Raw genomic sequence first — 21,026 nt, 5'->3', positions numbered from 1 at the left:
TGTGATCTACATTCATGTACAGTTTGAGGTACTCAAATTTGTGCTGAAGAAAAACAAGAGGGCAGGTGAGAAGATGAACTGAAGGCAGAGGGAAAGGATCCACTCGAAATTGTAATTATGGGGTGATGATGAGCATTGTCAGCACACAGTGGGGAACAGGGGAGGCAGCAAAGGGAGAGGTCAGGAAAAACAGGCAATTCCCTCTCCTTTCTTTTTCTCACTTCCCTCACTCCCATGGGAACAGGTTACCTGTGGCCCTGCCCTGGCAGGGCTGATCTTTCTACCACGAGATGCTCCTGTCTTCCAAAACCCCTCCTTGTTCTCCTGCTGGGGAAGGGGGAAAGGACAGGGAGCAAGGCTGAGTCATGGAGTAGGGAGAAAAAAATCAAATGTTTCAACTGGTTTCCTACACATTGATCCTTTCAGCAGCAGGACGTGATATTTGTGTGGTAAGGGAGAGATTTCTATTTGGTGCATCTTCTGGAGGATAAATATTGCAATTATCATACCAGTAATATCAGTTGTAACTAATATTTATTAACAAATGACTGTAAAATGTGGGTTTAGACTGTGTATATATCTAAAGTGGGTTTTTTTTGGTAGCCTGGAAATCAATAAAACCAAGGCTTAAATTCATTTGCTAAAATAATACAATGCAGTACAACTCAGTTGTGTGGTGGTTCTCTGGAGTCAGAGGACTGCAGAATGTTTTACAAATGGCAATTTACCCATGAAGTCACAGCAGGTTAATGAATGCTTCATTTGCTGACTTCCATTGGTAGTTTCTAGTGGTTTGTTTGAAGACTGCAGAATATCATCATTTAAACATTCTGTAATAGAGCAAAATTACTTCTGAAAACACCACATATGTTTGGATAAAGGCAGCCTCATATTTGCTTTGTGCAGTGTCCTGATATAACTACAAATACAAGGAATTCTAGGCCAACCAGGCAGCCTGAACTTTTGGAGGCAGCAGGAATGAGACGCCCTGTCTTGGGGGGGAATTTGCAAACACATCCATCCTAACCAGGCTGTTCCAAACAAACTCCCAGCCCCTCTCCTGAGCTTATGCAACGGGCTGGTCTTTCCAGAAATCAAGGACAGCCTGAGTTCTGGGTTAACACTGGTTTAGTCTTTCTTTTTTTTTCTGGATCCGGGTCAGTTATGAAGTTCTTGATTACTGAATGAACATGGAAACCTAAAGACTGATGACATTATTGTTAAAAAGAACATTTCTTAACATCTTATTTCCCTTTATTTTCCCTTATACTATAAAACACCTTTTTAAAACACCTTTCCCCCACTTTGAGATGTTTACAGATTAATGAAGAGTGTAGTTTAGAGAGTCAGGTCTCAACAGAACTCTAAAGAAATACATTATTAGACTTTGCTACTCAAGGATCCATCTTCAAGTATGAGGGAGATACTTGTAAATTCAAGCCTTCATGTGCACAGTCTCAATGAAAAATAATATTATTTTACAATCAGTACAACTGGGCAGACTCATTTTGAAGCTACAGAAGCCAGAAATACTTATATTGGCTTCTCTGAGCAGCCAGAACCCACACAATCATCCTCAGAGTGATTTCTCACCATAACTGCAAGGTAAGGAAAGAAGGCTTCCCATATTACACATACTTAAATAAAAGGCAAAGATAGATTTTATTCAGAACAATTCAGAAAGGAAATAAAACTCTGAAGAAAGTAATGCTCATCCCTGACAGCACAGTTTTGTTTCTTTCTGCAAGAGCAGGAAGGAATAAATAAAACATGAGCACTTTTCCTGCAAAATTGGCAATAAAAGGCTCCTCCTTCAGTCAGTGGAGCTGATTCTCCCAGACTATCTTAATTATTCTACTTATCAGAGCAGCACTCAGACTGCCTGTCATCCCAAAAAAAGCATCTGGAACATCTGGCACATCCCAGCATGCACCCATTACACAACACCCAGATTTACATTGGTTTTGCACAGGTTTTAATTCTCAGCATGTACCATTAAACTTTATATCATTTGTCAAGCTGCCTCTGCAGCTCCAGGAGCAGTTTAAGAGCATTTCCATCACCCTGTGCCACAGGGATGAGTTTCCAGCTTCCTGGGATCAGCAAGAAGGGAATAAAAACCAAGTTAAGCAAGTGCTGGGTAACAATGGCTAACCCTAAAACACCATCAGGCTTCAAATTATCTTTAAAATAAAAAAGTGACTCCTGGTCTGGCACTCTCAATGAATACCCTAAAGCAGCCATTATTCCTATTTTACTGTGAAAGGAACATTGAAATTAAAGAATTGATCTTACAACTCATTAAAACCGAAGTATTTTCAAGACACTCAATTCAAATTCACAAAAAACCACAAAACCCCAAAAAAACCTAAAAAACAAAAAAATTAGAAAATTAAATCTATTCTCCAGTTTTTTTTAATATATGATACAACAAAGGAAAATATCCAATTATTTTGTAGATAATAGACCCAGAACATTTACCACCAAGTAAAACCAGCTGAGAGATCATTATCCAATTGGAGAATTTAATGTGGTAACCAACAAATTGAATTTGAGAGCTTCAGGAAGTTGTGCAAGTCTGAAGCAATAAAACCACAGAGTTGAACACTGTGTGGATTTCCGGTCTGGATCTGGAATGAGGTCTTCAATATTCTCTTTTTAGATGGAATCTGGTTGCCACAGAGCAAAGTGGAACTGAGCAACAGGATAGATACAGTTTTCTATAAGTTTTTTGTAAAATCCTGAGGATTTTCCAAGGTTTTTTGTGTTTTGCTTTATGGTCAGAAATGCAAAATGAAAAATTTCCCAGGTACATCTGGTCTGCTGAGCTGGAGTCCTGTGTGATAAATTAATTTTCTGCAGAATGAACTCTGGTAGTACAAAAAAATAGCATATTCAGTGTTTAACTCTATCCTTGTAAGCCCATATTTAGGCTCAACCTGGTAAATGATGTCACTTCAGAAGCAAAGCATTAGTAAACATAGAAAGTCATGTTCCAAGAGGTACTCTATTAATTAATAATTATTTATAACAGCCTTACTAATTGTAATTGACTCTTGCTTAGGTTCTGTGACGTCGCATATCAATTAAATTAGAGTTATAAATATATCCTGGAAGGGGGCAGTGTTTCTTGACAGGAATATTTTACTGCAACATGGCTTCATGCATCGTTTTATATCCTGGGCATGCTGCCAACATTGCATTACCTAAATATCCATTTTATATAGGAACTCTGCATCCTCCCAGCAACTTATGAAATCAGGCTAATTGTTTAATTTTGGGTTCCAAATCAACATTCTTTCCAAAGCATTAATCCAGTGGTGAATCTCTGCAATTACCAATTTTGCAAAACTTCTTACGTCTGGTAATTTAAACTGCTGTTAAGTAAGTGCCTTTTTGTATATTTTTGCTACATATTTATGTAAGTGCTTAGAAAAATTAAGCAATGGCTAAAGAGATGCTTGATTCCTCCTTCCATCAAGCTATCCTTGTTTTATTACAAAACATTATCACCTTCCCTTCACTAAAGATGATGAAAATCCTATTTATCATCTCCATTTCCCAAAGCATTTATCTGGGCTGAAATTTTGATCTATATCCAGGAGTTGTACTGGGCATGTGTCAAAGGGAGAGGATTTCATGGAAATGTGATTCCAACAGCTCTGCACTTTTGCCTTCCACTGAAAAACACAGAGCCAAAGAAAGAAGAAAAGCTAAACCAATTTTGTCAACTTTTCTAATACAAATGTAGCAAAAATGCTTTAGGATGATTTGGTTGCATTATCCAAAAAAGGTTTACATATCAAAATGCTTATGAAAATCCTGGTAACACCTTTAGATATTAAGGAAATGAGCTGACCTACTTAAACATTAAATTTATATCTAAGAACACCACTCTCTATTACTTTTCATTTTTGCTATCAAGCTGCCATGAAATGCTCTTTCATATTTCATATTTTTGTTCTGGGTAGCTCTATTTCAAGATAAATATGCCCTTTTTTTTTTTTTTTTTTTTTTTCCTTGCTTGGCTTTTCAGAATTCTTTCAGTATTCCAAGTGGGAAGACGTTAATGTGGATGATTCTGTGCTGCCAAGAACCCACAAAATCTGTGTCAGCAACTCTGTGTATTTGTCGACTCAGTTCCTCCTGTATATTTATAAGGCAGTTGACAAAGTGCCTCAGATATTCTGATTCCTGTGATTATCTCCTAGAGGACTGCAAAGGTCTCTTTTAATGCTGCCCCAAAAATTTATGGCAGTAAAAGAATTAATATTGCTCTGTCAGTCCATGAATAATCATTTTACCTGTGCCCTCCTCTGTAATCACTGCACATGGAGCAGAGTTTGTGAACAGGGACTGCACTGACTTTTAGAGTGGACTGACCACTCCACGTTGTCTCTTCCCAGGATAACTCCTGTTTTCCAGTTTCCTGCTTTTCCTTCAGACCCTTTAGAGTTGACGTTTTATGTCATTCAGGTATTTTTAAATATTTACTTTATTATCATACAATATCATACTGCTAATTTATCGTGTCTGTTCAAGTAGCTGCATGATGGTATGGAAATCATGCAAGAAGATACAACTTCAGTCCTGAAATCTAGAGTGGAATTTGCATCTTGCCCTAAATGACTCATTTTCCTCTCTTCAGAACTCAGGTGAGCCCATAGATCATCAACAGAATTCCAAAACCTGACTGAAATGAGCTGATTCATCTGCCTAGTTATAAAATATTGTTGGGGTTTGTTGCAGACTTGTACAATAATTTTCTCATTCATCCTAATAAATTGCCTGCTGATTTTCTCTCCAGGTTTGAAATCCTTTGCTTTGACTTTGTGATACTGATAATCTCTGTCAGAGAGATTTAAACCCACAATTTCAATAAATAAATTTAAATAAACAGTAACTCCATTAAACTCATCTGTTTTTACAAGACACAGTAATCAAAGTGGAAATACAAAAGCTTATAAATTAATGTATAATAAATCATTACCAGAGGCTCAGTGGAGGATCCCCATGAACCTTCAAAGATAAATTAAACTAAACTCAGTGAGACTGAATAATTAAGAGGAGGATTTTATGGAAGCATCTGACAGCAGATGATTCTTGCCTTGTGTTTTGCTGTTTTGTCTTGACTTTTATGAGAAATCTGTCTTGATACTGACATGGAAAAAGTGACTGCCATGAGAAATTTGTCATGATACCCTCACTGAGCGACCTTTCTCAGACTATGAAGCACAGCATGAAATCATGAAGGAGAAGAGTGTGTCTTTATGCCTGTATCAGTTCTAGGAGGAGAACACTCAAATTCCTGGATCAATCCTAAGAGGAGAACACTTGAATGCCAGGATCAATCCTAAGAGACACCATCACTGAGCAACCTTTCTCAGACTGTGAAATACAGTATGAAAACATAAAGTAGAAGACTGTGCCTTTATGCCTGGATCAATCCCAGGAGGAGAACAGGGAAGTGTTTTCCAGGTGCTCATGCAGGGAGGTGTTGGCTGGGCACTCACATGGTAGAGCGGAACAGTGTTGTTCTCTGCCAGGGAGAAGTTGAGCACGTCCTGCTGCCCTGGCTCCAGCCTGACGCTCATGGTGGAGGCCAGCACCGAGGGGCTGATGGGGTAGCTGGGGTTCCCTGGGGGCTTTCCCTTTTTCCTGGACCTCCTGCCCGTGTCCCGTTTGTTGTCCTTCTGCGTCAGGGGCTCCTCCTGGATCACCAGGATCTTGTCGTCGCTCAGGTACCGCAGCAGAGAATTCTCAGAGTCAGTGGTTGGAGGGGAGGGAGGGCAAAAAAAAAGAAACATTAAGGAGAGTAAATGAGCAGAGAAACATTTTTGCTGGCCAGGGACCATCACTTGGTCCTGTAAAACTGGAAAAAGTCGTGTGAATGTCCAGGGAATTGTGGAGCCTCTCCCTGGACTCTGTTCCACATTTACTGACACCATGGCTGGTGAAAGGGAGAGGACACAGAAAATAGTACTGGATTGTATCATACAGGGAGCATCTCTGGGACCATTCCAGAGACCAGGATTGTAATTTCAAGGAATTTGACAAGCTGGAATAATGGTTTTAAGGAGATGTGCAGCACACTTGGGCACGGTTTCAAAATGGGAGCTGGCCAGGCAACAAGTCTGTAACTGTCTGTAACAGTGAAATATGAGCTAAACATACATCAACAGATTTGGAATAAATCAGAAAAGGCTTGTGCCTTAAATTAAATTTATTTTCTCTTGGAATGGAAGTTTACTAAAAAAAGGTAGCTTAAAATCCTGCATTGATCTTCAAGAATATAATTCATTTTTTGTTCACATTTTTAGGAGTCAAGATGAACTCCTCTCAGCTTCCAGACCATGCCTAAAAGATTTGGTATTCAAGAATCTTCAACAATCAGTGTCATAATAAATACAGTTATATATTTGAAGAATATTCTTTTGAATTGGATGATTTCTTTTTGCCAGAGGAAAAAAAAAGGAAAAAAGAAACTCTGCCATCGCTTCTTCTTCTTGCAAACTTCATAATTCCCACTGGGATCAATGGAATTTTATGTGATTAAAACTGCTGGTCTGAACACTGGCAGTACCATTGCTGATTCCTGTTCCAAATTTTAATTCATATTGATCAAAATGTTCTTAAAGGATGCTACCTTACAGCTGTAACATCACTTACTGTTTTCCAGAGTTGTGCAGATTTAGAACTGATTGCTTTGAACACATATCTGAGTCTTCGAAGTACTTTTTCCTTTGATGTTTATATTTCTTTATACTAGAATTAAATTCCTCCTACTAATACAAATTTTTAATTTTCAGAAATAGAAACAGAAAAGCACAGGCACTAAACAGGCTCTTTTATTGCCTCTGTGATGCTCAAAAAAAAGAGACTTTTTTTTTCCTGTGACGCTCCTTAAGCAACAAAGAAAAACATCTTGGAGAACAGCAGAGAAAAAAGAAAATACTCACCTCTGCTTCCCCTCTTGTACACATTCTGTTCTTTGGGCTCCCCTATCCAGCTGTACTCAGTAGGCATCGAAACTGGCCTCAAATCCCCTGGAAACAACAAGGAAAACCAGTATAGTTTTTGAAACCTAGCAATTTAGGATTAGTAATGTCCATAAATTCCAGGTGTGACCCAACCCCTCAGAGCAGTCCCTTATTAGAGCTGTGCCTTCAGCATCAGTGGAACATCCCAGAGCCTCCTCTTCATCCCCCTGACCTCAAGGGAAGCACCACCATCTTTGGTGAAACTCCTTGTAAATGTAAAGCAGACTACAAATTTATCTGAAAACTCTGCTCTGTAAAAACTTGCACACTTATTAAACAGGTATTGGGAATAAAGAGAGAAACAGGTTTTTAGTGGATGAAAATGCTGCAGGAAAAGTTGAGAGAGAATTAATACAGATACAACACTGATCTGTCAAGGAAACATAAACCCCCTCCCGACCTGGGAAATCACATGGTGAGGAAAAAGAGGATGTCATTTCAGGGAACATTAATTTCCACTGACTCAGTAGGAAAACCTGGAGCACAGTTTGGTGGCAACCACCAGCAAAGAAGACTCAGCCACTGGGGTTTTAATCAATGGAGTTTCATGGCACTGTGGCAGTGAGATCCTGATGTGCCCAAGCCATTCCCTGCTTGAGCACCAGAACAGAGATGGCATGACACCAAACCAGAAACAGCCCCAGATCTCCTGAAAATTGGAGGGGTGATATTTGGGGTACTGAGATTTTCCATGAAATTATATTATTTATATATAAATAATTTACATTACTTATGTATAAATAATCCTATGGAAAAATACCTAGTTTCATTGTCTGTCTCACACCTGAGACTATCTTTAACCACAAAGGTAGGATTCAACTCCTAATCCTTAGCAGAATGGTATCAATTAAGAAAAAAAAATCAATAAAAATAATTTAAAAATAATAATCACCATTATAAAAAGATGGATAAACAATGTTATAAAATTAAAAAAAGAAAATAGGAAGGCACATAACAAGGGGAGCTCAACATAACCAAACCGGGCAATTTTTCTGTAAAGAAAGGAAGGATCTGAATCTCTGAAACGATTTATACACAGATACTGATACCACAGCACAAGAGACATTAAAAATAGAAACTAAGGACAGGAATCACACAAGGCAAATGAATGAGTGATTTTCTAAACTGCTTATTTCACTTCCAAGTCCTTTCCCAATGAAAAACAACCTATAAATTGTTTTGACATTTCAGCTTGGATATTTTTCTGAGGAGCAAAAAGTTGTTGTGTACAAGGATACCAGAATAAAGTGAAAGAAAAAAAAACAAACTATGATGTTTTTGCCTCTAACACATAAATGGAAGACGTTTGATATGCATTGCCACAAGAGCTCTTTAGACCAGAGCATTTTAGAGTTGGAAAATAACTGAGTATAATGTTAAGTAAAACAAAAAATGCACTGCAATATTACTAAAAACAAGCTTAATTTTCACAAAAAGACTTTTTAATTACCTTCATGGATTTCGCATGTACTATCCATACCCATCACCTGCCTGAGAATCCATCTACCTACCAGCTACACGGGAGACTTATTTCTAACAATGGCTGGAATCCTGGTAAGTCCAAGGCTGGAATTTTGGAGCAGCAGTTTGTGTCAGCCCAAGCAATAATGAAAGTGGCTGCTCGGCCATGAAAGGCTTCAGAAGTTTTATTTTCATCTCTTTGCCCATAGCTCTGTGGTTCCAGCATCAGTTTACTGGAGCTGCCATAAATCCTGTGTCTTTACTGAAAGACACATTGTCACTTCGATGATTGATGTCACCTCTCAGTCAGAAAGTACAAAACCTTCCACTACAGTAGAGCATCATTTGCATGTCTGTTAATCAGCAGATTAATTAAATCTGTAGTTTTAAAAAAATCTGGTTTAGCAGTCGTTTTTGAGAGAAAAGCTCATCTCAAAGACTTTAAAAGCAAATTCCTTCTGGATTTCAATCAGAATTGTCCACCACAGACAAAAAAAATTCTTGTGTACTGCTGGGATCAGGCAGAGAGCCCAATATTTTAAGTCACCATGAAGCAAGAATTTATGAAAGCAGGCCAAATACACCCATCTGGCTCCAATTTTAATCACAGTTAAGATTTCTCTTTATCTTTCATTCTAATTTTGTTTTGAAATGATGTCACTTCACAAGGAGATAAAGAGTGAACATTACTGGTCTTAAGATGGAATCCTATTATTCAGCGTCACAGCTCTTTCAAGCATCGAGCAGATGACTGAAGCAGTTACTAAAAATATCCTGTCTATAACAAAGGTTTATTAAGATTTCCTACTCTGAGGAGGTTCCACGTGCATATACACACTCCATCAAGTCCATTTTACTAGCCATTTTTAGCAGAAATCCAGCTGCAGTCAGCAAATTACAACAGCAGGAGGGAAGTTCTGTGTAACTGATAAACACAAGATAAATACTAAGAGCAGGAGCAGAGAAGCTGCATTTAAGAACATCCCTGGTAGCAAACCCCATACCAGACTAAGCAGCAGCAAAATCAGTGACTGCAGTGCTTTAAGTTTTGTGGTTTTTTCCCCTACTGTTCTTCCTTTCAGCTGCTGTTGGATCTTCCACCAGAACCACTTGGGACTCTCTCCACTGAACTGCAGCAGGATTCTAGTACCTGTGTTCTTCACAGACACATTTTCCTTTACTGCTCTGAGCTTCTGAGAGGCTTGCCCTTTCCTAAATTTCAAAGACAAAAACTTAGGAAGTTGTTGGGACTTTTCAACAAAATGAGAGGAAAAAAAAGGTTTCAGAGCTGGCTTGCCATATATGAATGAATATGTATGTATCTCTCAAAAGATAGCAGCTACCCACAGAGAACACTATGGTCATTGCTTTCTTTGAGGCTCGGAAATAATGCTATTTTCAAAATCAGTTTTCAAAAAAAAAATCTCCTATCTGAAATCTGTAAGCTTCACAAAACTGTCCTACTGCCTTGAAAATAAAGCCACTGAAAGTACAAAAAAAGCCAGTGGACCATACACTGCTGCATTTCAGCAGTATTTTTCTCAAACTCATTAAACATCAAACAATTCAGTTTAAACAGAGAAGCAGAAAAAATTCTATCAATTAATTTTCAACAGCACCTTTTATATTGATCCATACACTCATATGCAAGCACATGTGACTGTGCACTCAATGGGGATTTATATACACACAAAATTTCTATAGAAAACAAGAATTAATTATTGTTTTAATAGCATTTTATATATTTAAGCAGTCCCCATAGAAACACAGTTCAAGCACTAATGAGTGCGTTGTAGAATACTCCTTGTGCATTTAATGCAGTGCTGAGTTTTGGAGGGCCTTCCATCTTACACACACTTCCATACCACAGGGCAGTCCCTTCGCTGAAGTTTAACAGCCCAGAACATTGCAAGTGGAATAATCTCCAGGAGTCTGGAAGGGGAAATTGAGTAAATCAAGATGCTGGCTATCCAAATAATGTGAACTTAATTATCATTCAATGTTCCAGCATGAGCTGCAAAATAAGTGTATAAATAACTTACTCCTGACCAGGAATGTTAGTGTGCAAAATTTCTAATTATTCCTTCATAAGTAAACTCCTGTTTATTGTTCAGAGCCAATGGGTCACAAAGGTCTGACAAAGAATGGCAGATTTTTGGGGAGGGGTTGCAGAGGTGACAGCACAGTTTGTAAATGTGGCCAGTTAGAAGAAGGTTGAGGAAATCCAGCCTACCATGAGTGGGGGTTTTCTCCCTTCTCCTCACACCTGTGGCTCTGCTCCTCTCGTACTCAGAGCCCCCGGGGTGCCCTTCCCCTTCAATCAGGGTGTAGTACTTCCCACTCTCGTGCTCCAGGAAATAATTTGGAGACTCAGAGCCTTTCATCCCAGGCTTCCCAAATTTGCTGATGTCATCACAAGACATTATTCCGATTTCATCCCTAAAAACAGGAAATGATGGAGAAATGAACCATTCCAGCATGCAACTGCCTCCCCCGAAATGCTACAAATAAAAAGTCTTGCAGTTGAAATGCTGTGTGGGAGAACTTCATAAGTGAGGTAATTCAACAAATGTAAATTACCAAAACCATCATTAGGTGCCACTTTAATTGTGAGGTAAACATTCAGGAGTTTTCTAGGATCTGAAGGAGAACATAAGGAATCGTTTTAATATGACTGGACAAGTGTTTCCCTTGCAGAAATGCTTGAGAATAAGAAAGTAAACACATAAAAGTAAACCAAACTAATTGGTTTAAATACTTCTTTAAATGCTTTCTTGATTTAGGACTAAACCCAGGTTTTGCTCAGCTAAGTGAAAGTTAAGTCACTTAAAACAATAATATGATGCCAAATGTATTTTTAGCTCTTAATTTTATTAATTATTTAGCTTGATGGTCGGGCTGTTCATTTTGATTTTGTTATATTTATCTAATGACATCAAAGTGTAAAATTTTGTTTTTCAGAACCTCAAATCCCTTAGGACATAAATACCTGGGGCCATAAAGTCCTGACATGGGGGAGAGAATGAAAACATCCTGGAGTGCAGAGTTGTCCATTTTTGAGGACATGCCCATTGTACTCGTTGGGGTTGTAGAGCTGCTTGTGGGGCTGGTTGGAATCACAGGCTGCAAAAAACCAAAAGGCACATGAAGAATAAAGTAACGCTTCCTGTGCTACAAGAAACAACAAAATCACTGTGCATAATTTTAGGAATTCTGACCTCTTTTTTAGATTAGCCATTTTTTTGAATTTCTGAAGTTTCTTCCCAAAAGGTGTCTAATGAAATTCTAGACCTCAAGACTAGTTACGAAAGAAACTGATAAACGACCATTAAATTAATTTAAAAGCCACCTCAAGGGAAAATCTGAGACTCAATCAAAATATGATCTTTAATCAATGCAGAAAATCAATTATCTGAGTAGAAAGGACACACTGTATTAAATGCCATTAATACAGAAGTTAATTACAGAACTCTGGAATACTTGTACTGAATGAAATGATCATGTTGGTTTCAGAGGGAGATTTATTGTTAGCAAGGACAGAATGTCTTGATTTTTTAAAGAAAGCAGAATTCATTGTCCTTTGGCTTTATAGCCATGGTGATACAAATACGTGTTCTACAGAAAATAGCAAAGAATTATAAATTAACCTGAACAATAAATAAATATCCTTTAAGATTTTTAGTTCATAAACTTTTACATGACAATTTTTTGATTCAGATGTCATGGAGAAGCTCAAGTCAATGGCCTGCAAGAACTAGAAGGATGATAACCAAATATGCTGTGCACGATACAGAGATATAAACAAAGAATATTTTTCAACCAAATTCAGTCTGTGTTGACACTCAAGAAATAGAAAATTTTTTTTATTTATAGAAGTTATGCTTAAATAGATACAACCAGTTTTCTACAGGTGGAAGAAAAACCCAGTAACTCAAAATTTGGATGAAAGTTATAAACACCAAGCTTTTTCTAAATAAAAGGTCTTCTGTCTTCTAGAGGTAAACACTGAAATGTTTTTTATGTAATTCAAAAAGTAAAAGCAATCCTAAATACCAAAAAATTATGTTTTTTCATAAGAATGTCAGTCTGCAAATGGATCAAAATTGTATTAGTTCCCTATGCTTATTGTTAAACTAAATAATAAATGGTCTAATTGTTCTGGATCAATTAGTTGTGACAGGAAGGATTATTCCAATTTGAAAAGTTCTCTAAATAAAAAGAAAAAATACAATAAATATTGTATTTTATTTGAATGAAGTTGCAGTGTGCAGAGCACTATTTGCCATTACAAATTAAAAAATCCCCACTTTGTCCTGAGTGGGATAATTAGAGAGTTTAAAAATTCAAATAATCTTCTATTATCACATGATGTCAGCCAGAGACAAAAGGGGAAATGCTGTCACAAATCTCACTGAAAGATAATGGAGGACAGAACTGGCACTTGAAAACTCTGCTGTTGTTAACTGAGCATCAAGGGAAACCCTCTAAAGCAAAAGAATACTACAACAAGGCCAAGTAATAGATGTTATAAGGCCTAACAGATTCTGTATAATCAATAATTCACAAATTACCTATGTGGTATATTTTAAACTTAATTATTGTAGAAAACATATTAATAACCTCTATAAGTGCCTTAAGCAACAATAGAAAACACGACAACCTTTATTTAAAACTTCCTGCTGGGCACCAACCTGAGGTAACAAATATGATTTCAGGTTCTTAAATGCTGTTTCCTTTTTGCCTTCCGTAATTATGTACTGCTTTTGTTTTGGGGTGTAGGGGTTTTTTTTGTTTTGTTTTGTTTTGGTTTTTTTTTTTTTTTTTTTTTTTTTTTTTTTAAATTTTTTTTTTTTTTTACCAGCACTAAATCAGAATGGAAAGATCGCTCCACATGTGGACACATAAATAGATATATGGGGTGCACCATGAAAATAGCACGTGCAGAGAAATATGTATGGATCTGGACCTTGAACACTCCATGAAATACAACGTACCCATGTGTGTTATCCCTTTTTGGTGACAGTCTGGCTGTTGATGAACTGCTTTTCTCTCAATCTCCTTTCACTGAAGTATTTTCCTGCAGCTTGTTGCTGTTTGGGCATTCCCTACCCTGCTTTTGTCTTGGTGGAAACCCTCCTGCCTGTGCTGTGCTCTCTGCTTATCCCCAAATCCTGTTCTGTGAGAGCAAATTCATTTTCTGAGCAGCAGAAAACTCCAGAACAACAAAGAAACCAACCCAGAAATTATCCTACCAATCCAACACATGGAACTGCTCTAGAGTCTCAAAACTGCCAAAGTCAAAAAAAAGGCGAGGACACTGCAGCCAACAGGAGAGGGAAGTGAGCTCACTGCTTCCAGCAGCAACAAGCTGTTGTGTCAGCTGTCCAGGAAGCACAGGCTTCAGTGACATCTTGAAATTTAATCAGGCTGCTTCCAAGTCATTACTGACAATAATAAATAAGACCAGATCCAGGTGAGAGCTGCAGGAAACAGGCAAACCCAAAACCTTCATCCTGAAACGGATCCAGGTCTGAACACTTAAGCTTGTCCCTGTGGCAGGAAGAATAAAAGATCTAAAATCTGTTTTCCACACCTCATAACAGAATCTACTCTTAAGAGGTAACACTGGCCAGGGCTGCTTTTGTTTTCCAAAGTGGTTTATATTTTTATTTAAATCTCTCACCCCGCTGTTCTCTGATATAGAAGAAATACACCCCAGGAAGGAGACACTTCAAGCACTCTTTGTTCCTCAGGGGCTCATCAGGAGAGGAGACATCCCAAAACCAGAATTCCACAAGAGCAGCTTGGTGAACTTTCACTTTTCTGTCTACCGCAACAAAGGTTGTCATTTTTAATGGCAAATGCTATGCCATACCTGCAGTGTGCACAACACACACTGTTCACTCTGACACAGCCCCCAGAGCCAGTGCTGCCTGTGAATTATGATTCTTTAATGTACAAATATAAAGAGAGGATCTCTCTGGAAGCCCTTTGCAATTGCAATTTCCATTTGGCTGCCCCTGGAGGCTCCATCTCTAGTTCACAAGTAGATACATGAGCATCTTGCCAGAGCAAAGGATGTTATTCCTGCAGCATTGTGACAGAAAAATCCCCTCTGGGTGTCACAGTTCCTCTCCCCAAGGGGCAGTCACAGAGAAAGAAAGGTGGCCCTAAATCCCACTGTCAGCATTCCCGGGCTGCAGGGATTACACAAACTCCTTAAGTGAAGCCACTGTGTAAGATTCTGGCACTCTGAGAAATGAAAGATTTAGAAAATGCCAGGCAGAAAGGAAATCTGCCTGGATAACCTTGAAGGGTTTTGTTTCATTAATTTGAAAACCATTCAGAAACAAATTCATGTATCATGTGAACCAAACAAAACAGCTCTGAGAAGCTTCCACATCATGGAAGTTCATCAGCTTCTTACAGGATGTTAAATGGTATTAAAGACAACCATCAATAGTTACTGACTTACTGGCAAACCTTTCTTTTAAAAATGACATTTCGAGTTCAGTGCTTCAGACAGTTTTTTCTTGCTGTAGGATGAAGCAGCTGTGATGTTCACAACTGCCTTTTTTTTTTTTTTTTTCATCAGCAGGTTTTCAAGGATTGAGTACACAGAAAATACCAGAGGTTCTATTATCCCTGCTACCAAAAACTCCAACTGCATGAGAGCTGTGCAACAGAAGCAGAGTTCTCCTGGAATTTAATGGATCTGACACACTTGATTACAAACAAATAGTTGACAGACTGTGAAATAATGGAGACAGGGAGGCACTTCTGCCTCTGCCAGCCAGAGCAGCCACTGAACCTTGCTCTTCATAAAACTATCTGTAAATGTTCTTTCCTTGTCTGAGTTCTTGTGGCTCCCAAAGTCACCAAAACATGGAGAAAACAATCTGATCATTGCCACACTTATTTATTTCAGTGCTCTGCTCCAGAGGAGTTTGGGACAGGCTCTTATTCCTTTCACTGGAAGGTAAAATTACAATGTTTTCCCTTGAATAAAGGATTTACCATGACATTGCAGCATTGCTGCAGCCACCTTACCTGCAGTGCCAGAGGCTTCCACCTCACATTCTTCAGAAGGGCAGGAGCAGAAACCAGGGTATTCTGAGGACGTTTTTTCAAGGTTAAAATCACTCCATTTGGGTCTTCCCACAGTGCATTTACTAGGTTCTTTAACTGCCAGCCAACCTAAGGAAAAAGTACATAATCGAAGTTTGAAAGCTTTCCATTTAACTTGAAATGTGAAGGAAATGTTCTGTTAACCAACAAGGTCTATTACAACCTGCTCCTTGCAAACATAAGCAGTTTTTATAAACTCTGTGGGACTGAAATCATGCTGCTGCAGCTGGATTTCTACTTTTTTTTCTTTAGCCAAGTTCCTGAACAAAAAAAGGCAGAAGTGAACACTGTTACCCTTTCAATAACTTGAGAGATCACTGAACATTTTATATCAGAAGATGAGGTCTAGAAGTCATGAAATCATTTCAGTCTGGGTTCTGAGTTGCAGCAGTGAGTGCTGAGGAGGAAGAAAGACTGTGCTGGAACAACATATATAGCATGTATGTAGGAGCTGTAAGATCCTGACTGGAGATAACCGGTCATTTACTGGTTTATCTGTACAGCCCCTGGACAGATAAACAGCCCCCTGAGTCTCCAAGTTACTGTAAATTGCAAACAGGGCCATAAAAAAGGACATCACTGGTACTGTAAGGATGGGCCACTCAGGAAAAAAAAAACAACTACTTAGAGACATTTCTTAATCATGTTGATTATTTAAATAGGAATTTACCATAAATTATTTATACATAAAACCAGTAAAAAATATTTTTAGGGTTTTTCTCTTTCCTCTGCCTCTTCTGTCCCAGTCAGAGCAGATTTTTAGAGCAGCAGTACCTGGCCATGGTAAGGACCTGCCATAAATGTTGTGACTGCCGCAAATCTGAGCAGACCTGCACTGAGCAGGAATTGGAATGCTGTGTCCATACAGCAATTCCCAGGCACAACCTTCCCAAGGAAACTGCAACAGCCATGAAATGAACTTGTGAGAATGAAAAGCTTAGTGAATCCCAGAACAGGAACAGCACCAATATATGCAAGCAGGAAATATTTTTATACTGGCCATGTTTGACTTGTCAGAGTTCAGTAATAACATTTTAATCATAATTTCTCTTCTGACCAAAGTGTGAATCCCCACTGCTATTAAAAACCAGGAAAATAAATTATTTAGGTGCTCAGACACAGAACAGTCTACATTCACCCTCTTGTTATATCAGGTGGAGTTTATAATGACTCCCTCTTAGAGGAAGATAAAATCTGATTACACAAAAAGGTGAAGGGAAAATAATAGAAGACAACCACCAAGAGATTTGAACTAAAATCCTCTTCTAAGGGCTGAAGAGAATTTGGGATACTGACTGTGAGGCTCCAAGCTGCCTCCACAGTGGGCCAAAGCCAGGATCCCACTGTGAACACCCACCTGGGACAGAACTGCAAAATGTGTCGGAATTCCAAAAAGGATTTTAAAAGCTTTTAAAAGTCCTGTTCTATTTCTGGTGCTGCTGTTCTATTGAAAACTTTCTAAAAGTGCACTGCCCACAGGAAACCAGAAAGCAGCAATAATTGTAAATAGGTCACATCCAAACAAACACAAGGATGGCAGCTTGAATCCCAAAAACTCCTCCAGTTTAGACTGTGTCTATAAAAGCCCATATATATTTTTTCCTCTTTTACTCAATTATAGAAATCAAATGGAACTCTCTTTGATTTTTATAGATTGATGTAAGTTTCAGATTGCTGAAATCCTTAGAGTTCCGTGGGCTCCTTTTAGAAAAGAATGATAAATAATTAAGTTAACAATAAATTATTTCAATGGGAACCTTAATGACAAAGCCATTAAATACCAAGATCTATCAGAGAACTGGCTGCAGTCATTACTACTGGGTGATGATAAAATGCTCTCAGGAATTTGGACAAGTTATTATAAATTGTATTACTAAAAATATCTTTGAAAAAAGAGAAGTCGTTACAGTGGATTAAAAATCTTAGTTGAAAACCAGCCCTTGAGTCAGATTTTGACATTTAGTCTTAAATAATCAGTCTTTAAAGCAATTACTGACTTCTAGCTCTAGTAAGATGCATTCTCCAGAAAGGTATTTTGCTCTTTTAAGATTTTTAGCACATAAAATCAAACTCTACAAAATGGGCTAAGCTATTTCAGCAAGGAAAGTTAAGTTAAAATTAGAATAATGAAGAAATAAAAGACCAGTGTGATACTTTTTATTTTCCTCCATAAATGAAAACGGGTGCTAATTTAGATGCTTAAGATGGAAGAAACCCAGAAGAATGCAAAACAATTGACTCAAATTGGTCAGAGACAGGCAGATGTTTGAAATTTTCATGGTTTACACTTAAAATTGCCACAATCATTAATTTGTATCTGTTTGTACATCCTCAGTGTGGAAATAAGAGCTCCAGGTAAAAAGAAACCTGTGGACTACTGTGTATATTAAAGGATCAGTTAGTTTTCTCATAGAAAAGATGCAGTGGAAAATTAAGAATATAGCAACTTTAAAAATAATAGTTCCAAAATACTAATGGCTAAAACAATTAATTCTTTCACCAGGAAATTCCACAATGCCGAGGTAATTTTGTAGACCCAAACTTGATGATTTTGTAGCTGGGACTCCTTAACTAATATGTTCAGAAAAACATGAAAAAATATAACCCACTTTCATTAACAGCAAAGTAGTGTTTTTTATGTCTTCTTTAGACTCTCCTCATAATGACTTTGCTCCTTCTCATTCAGAAGATCTGGATTTGCATGAATGAGATTTGGAATGCATCCTACCAGCAGTAGGGATTTCAGCATCTTTATAAACCCAAACTGTGTTCATGCCAGAAACGCACCTTTTCTCCCATTTTAAAATAAAGCCTACCTGCCTGGGGATGACTCACTGCAGATCTGTATGAAAAAGCCATACAAAAAACTCCTAATGCTATGGATGCAGACAAAAAAACCCCCAAAAAATCTGTGCATTTTTGGGTGTCTGCAGAGGTATGAAGTGCATGATATATTTCTCTATCAGAAGGGACTGAGAAAACAGCTGAGCTGTTGAACATAGTGGTGTTTATCAGAGGATTTCAGTGCACTGAACCCCCACAGCAGTTGTTCACCTCCCTGCCAATTTCTCCCAAACACATTTTACCTGTTTCTTATGGAAGGAATTTCGAAGTAAATTTTAGCTCAGGTGGTGGAACTGGGGGTGCATGGGAGAGAGAGGCACCTGTTCCTTTCTCTGCTTTCCCTAAAAATTCTGGGGACAAGGCAGGAATGGGGTTCCTCAGGTCCTTCACTGTCTTACCAAACCCTATCGAGACTCTGAAAAATGGAAAAGTTTTAAGAAATACAGAACCACTGAGTGCACCTCACAGGAGGAAGGGAGGCCACACCTTAATTTGCCCGGGGGACTTGTGCCTGTTCGGTTCACTGGATCACCTGCCAGCTTTGCTGTCACCTGGGGTGGGGAGACACAGAGCAATAACTAACAGGAATTTAAAAGCTCTCTTGTCAGGCATTTGGTCTGGAAATCAGTTGTGCCAAATACTTTCTAAATATTTATATCCCATGATATTGCACACCACCTGAAAGCAAGTAATTCTGCTCTGACTGCAGTAACCCCTCACAGGAACCAGGACAGATGTTTCCCCTCATGACTCTTCAAATACATAAGCAAAGCCATCTGGATATTTACTTGAACCTGCAAAGTTTGACCTCTCTTCATATTTGCATTAAAAAAACCCAAACCAACCCAGCTTGCGTAAACTCAACTTTTTTTAAGGAAGCAGACTATCATCTTTTTCATATTTTAAGTAATTCACTTTGCCTCGTTAGGGAATTAATCAAGAGAGCTGGTTTGATTAACATGGAAATCAGAAATTATTATTAGACAAAAATGTGCTGGAAGATCACAAGACTTTTCTGTCACTGAAGGGGAAGCTCGTCATTAACACCTGTAGCTGATTCACTCTCATTAATATTCGAGCTGCTCCCGACAATAATTGATGATGGAAAACCAAATGTTCTCCCATTATCTTAGTTATTTTCATTACATTTCATTTCTAGTTATTTTCATTAACTAACGGAGAAACACAGCAAGAATCCAAGAAGAAGCAAGATCTACTGCTGGAAGAGAGGCTTTACTGAGCCTTTCTGAAAGGCAGAATCTGGAGAATAAGTAACATGTGGCACTTTGTTTGGGAACAGAAGGACATCTTTTGGGGAAAGAAGTTCAAATTCTCATGACATCTTTTGTCCTTTTTTTTTTTTTTTCCCTGCTTGCATTTCCCAACACAGAATGTGCTGAAACACAGATGGTGTGACCTGGCACTACATTTACAGAATTACCTCCACCTAAAATGAGCTCTCATTAGGACTCATATTTACAATTCAGCAAACAGACACCGAGGGTATTAATTCAATGACTGTCTTCACACAAATAAATTAGTGCTGAAATGATTTCATTGTGCCAGGCTCTTGATTTACACTTAATTTCAAGCATGTAATTTGACAACCATCAGTATGAAAGGGCTTTAGGCTGCTGATCATGTTTTTAGAATCAGAGTGTATTTGGGGTCTGAAGGGACATTTAAAGGTAATTTAGTCCAACCTCCCCCTGTGAGGAGCAGGAACATTCTCAGGTGGGTTGCTCAGAGCCCTGTCCAGCCTGGCCTTGAACACTTCTAGGGGTGGGGTAGACACAGCTTTGCTGAGCAACCTGTACCTGTGTTTCACTGCAAAAAAATGTCTTCCCTGTATCTGATCCAAATCTCCCCTCTTTCAGTACAAAGTCATTGCCCCTCTACAACAGACACTGCTAAAAAGTCTGTCCCCATCTTTCTTCTGTGCCCTTGAAAGCACAGGATCCATCATTCCAAAGAACAACCTCGAGTGTGAAAATTCAACCACTTTAGTTGAAACCAGCAGCTGCTTCAAGAGAATATAAGAAACATGTAACACAACAGATTTATTACAGATATTTCTGTGGCCTCTTGCTCTGGCAGAGCAGTGTTTTATACCTTAAGGGGCTGTTTCTCTTTCTGGTCTTTATTGCCTCTGTCTGTGGAGAAAGAGGAATTCTCTCTCGGCCTCAGCTGGCTGAGTTAACCAAACTGAAATCCTTAAATAATTTCTCTTCCTATGAGACAGATGAAACGTTTTCCTTTTTACCCATTACATTTTTTTAATGCTCCTATCTAACTTAACACTTTTGATAGCTGTAAATGACCTGAAGATCACACAGTATTTCAGGCAAGATAATACTAATGTCAAGACAATGGTGTCCAAACTCAGTTTCTCCTGGAAACCTGTTCCTGATTAATTCCAAGTTCATCCCTGCCATTTTCAGTCACATCAGCTCTGTGGTGCTCAGTTGGTTTGGGATTAATTACTATGATCTGACTCCTGGAGCCTTGCCAGGTGCTCCTGAGTAACATCGAGCTTTCAACAGGAATTACTAA

At 38.4% G+C, this 21,026-nt stretch overlaps 1 protein-coding gene across 1 annotated transcript in view; it reads right to left on the bottom strand.

Annotated features, from left to right (window-relative positions):
- Positions 1-21,026, bottom strand: part of LOC310922701 (connector enhancer of kinase suppressor of ras 2-like) — a gene marked incomplete at both ends in the record, with an annotated part of 168,642 nt that overhangs the window by 35,465 nt on the left and 112,151 nt on the right. The window contains 5 exons of the mRNA XM_083883433.1: positions 5,514-5,767; positions 6,960-7,046; positions 10,735-10,940; positions 11,491-11,624; positions 15,552-15,698. Coding sequence (XP_083739559.1) covers positions 5,514-5,767; positions 6,960-7,046; positions 10,735-10,940; positions 11,491-11,624; positions 15,552-15,698 — 828 coding nt within the window. The remainder of the gene's footprint in view (positions 1-5,513; positions 5,768-6,959; positions 7,047-10,734; positions 10,941-11,490; positions 11,625-15,551; positions 15,699-21,026) is intronic.

The sequence above is a fragment of the Zosterops lateralis genome, assembly GCF_965231275.1.
Source record: "Zosterops lateralis genome assembly, chromosome: Z".
In the NCBI taxonomy this organism is placed as follows: domain Eukaryota; kingdom Metazoa; phylum Chordata; class Aves; order Passeriformes; family Zosteropidae; genus Zosterops; species Zosterops lateralis.
This window is presented reverse-complemented; position numbering and strand designations above follow the sequence as displayed.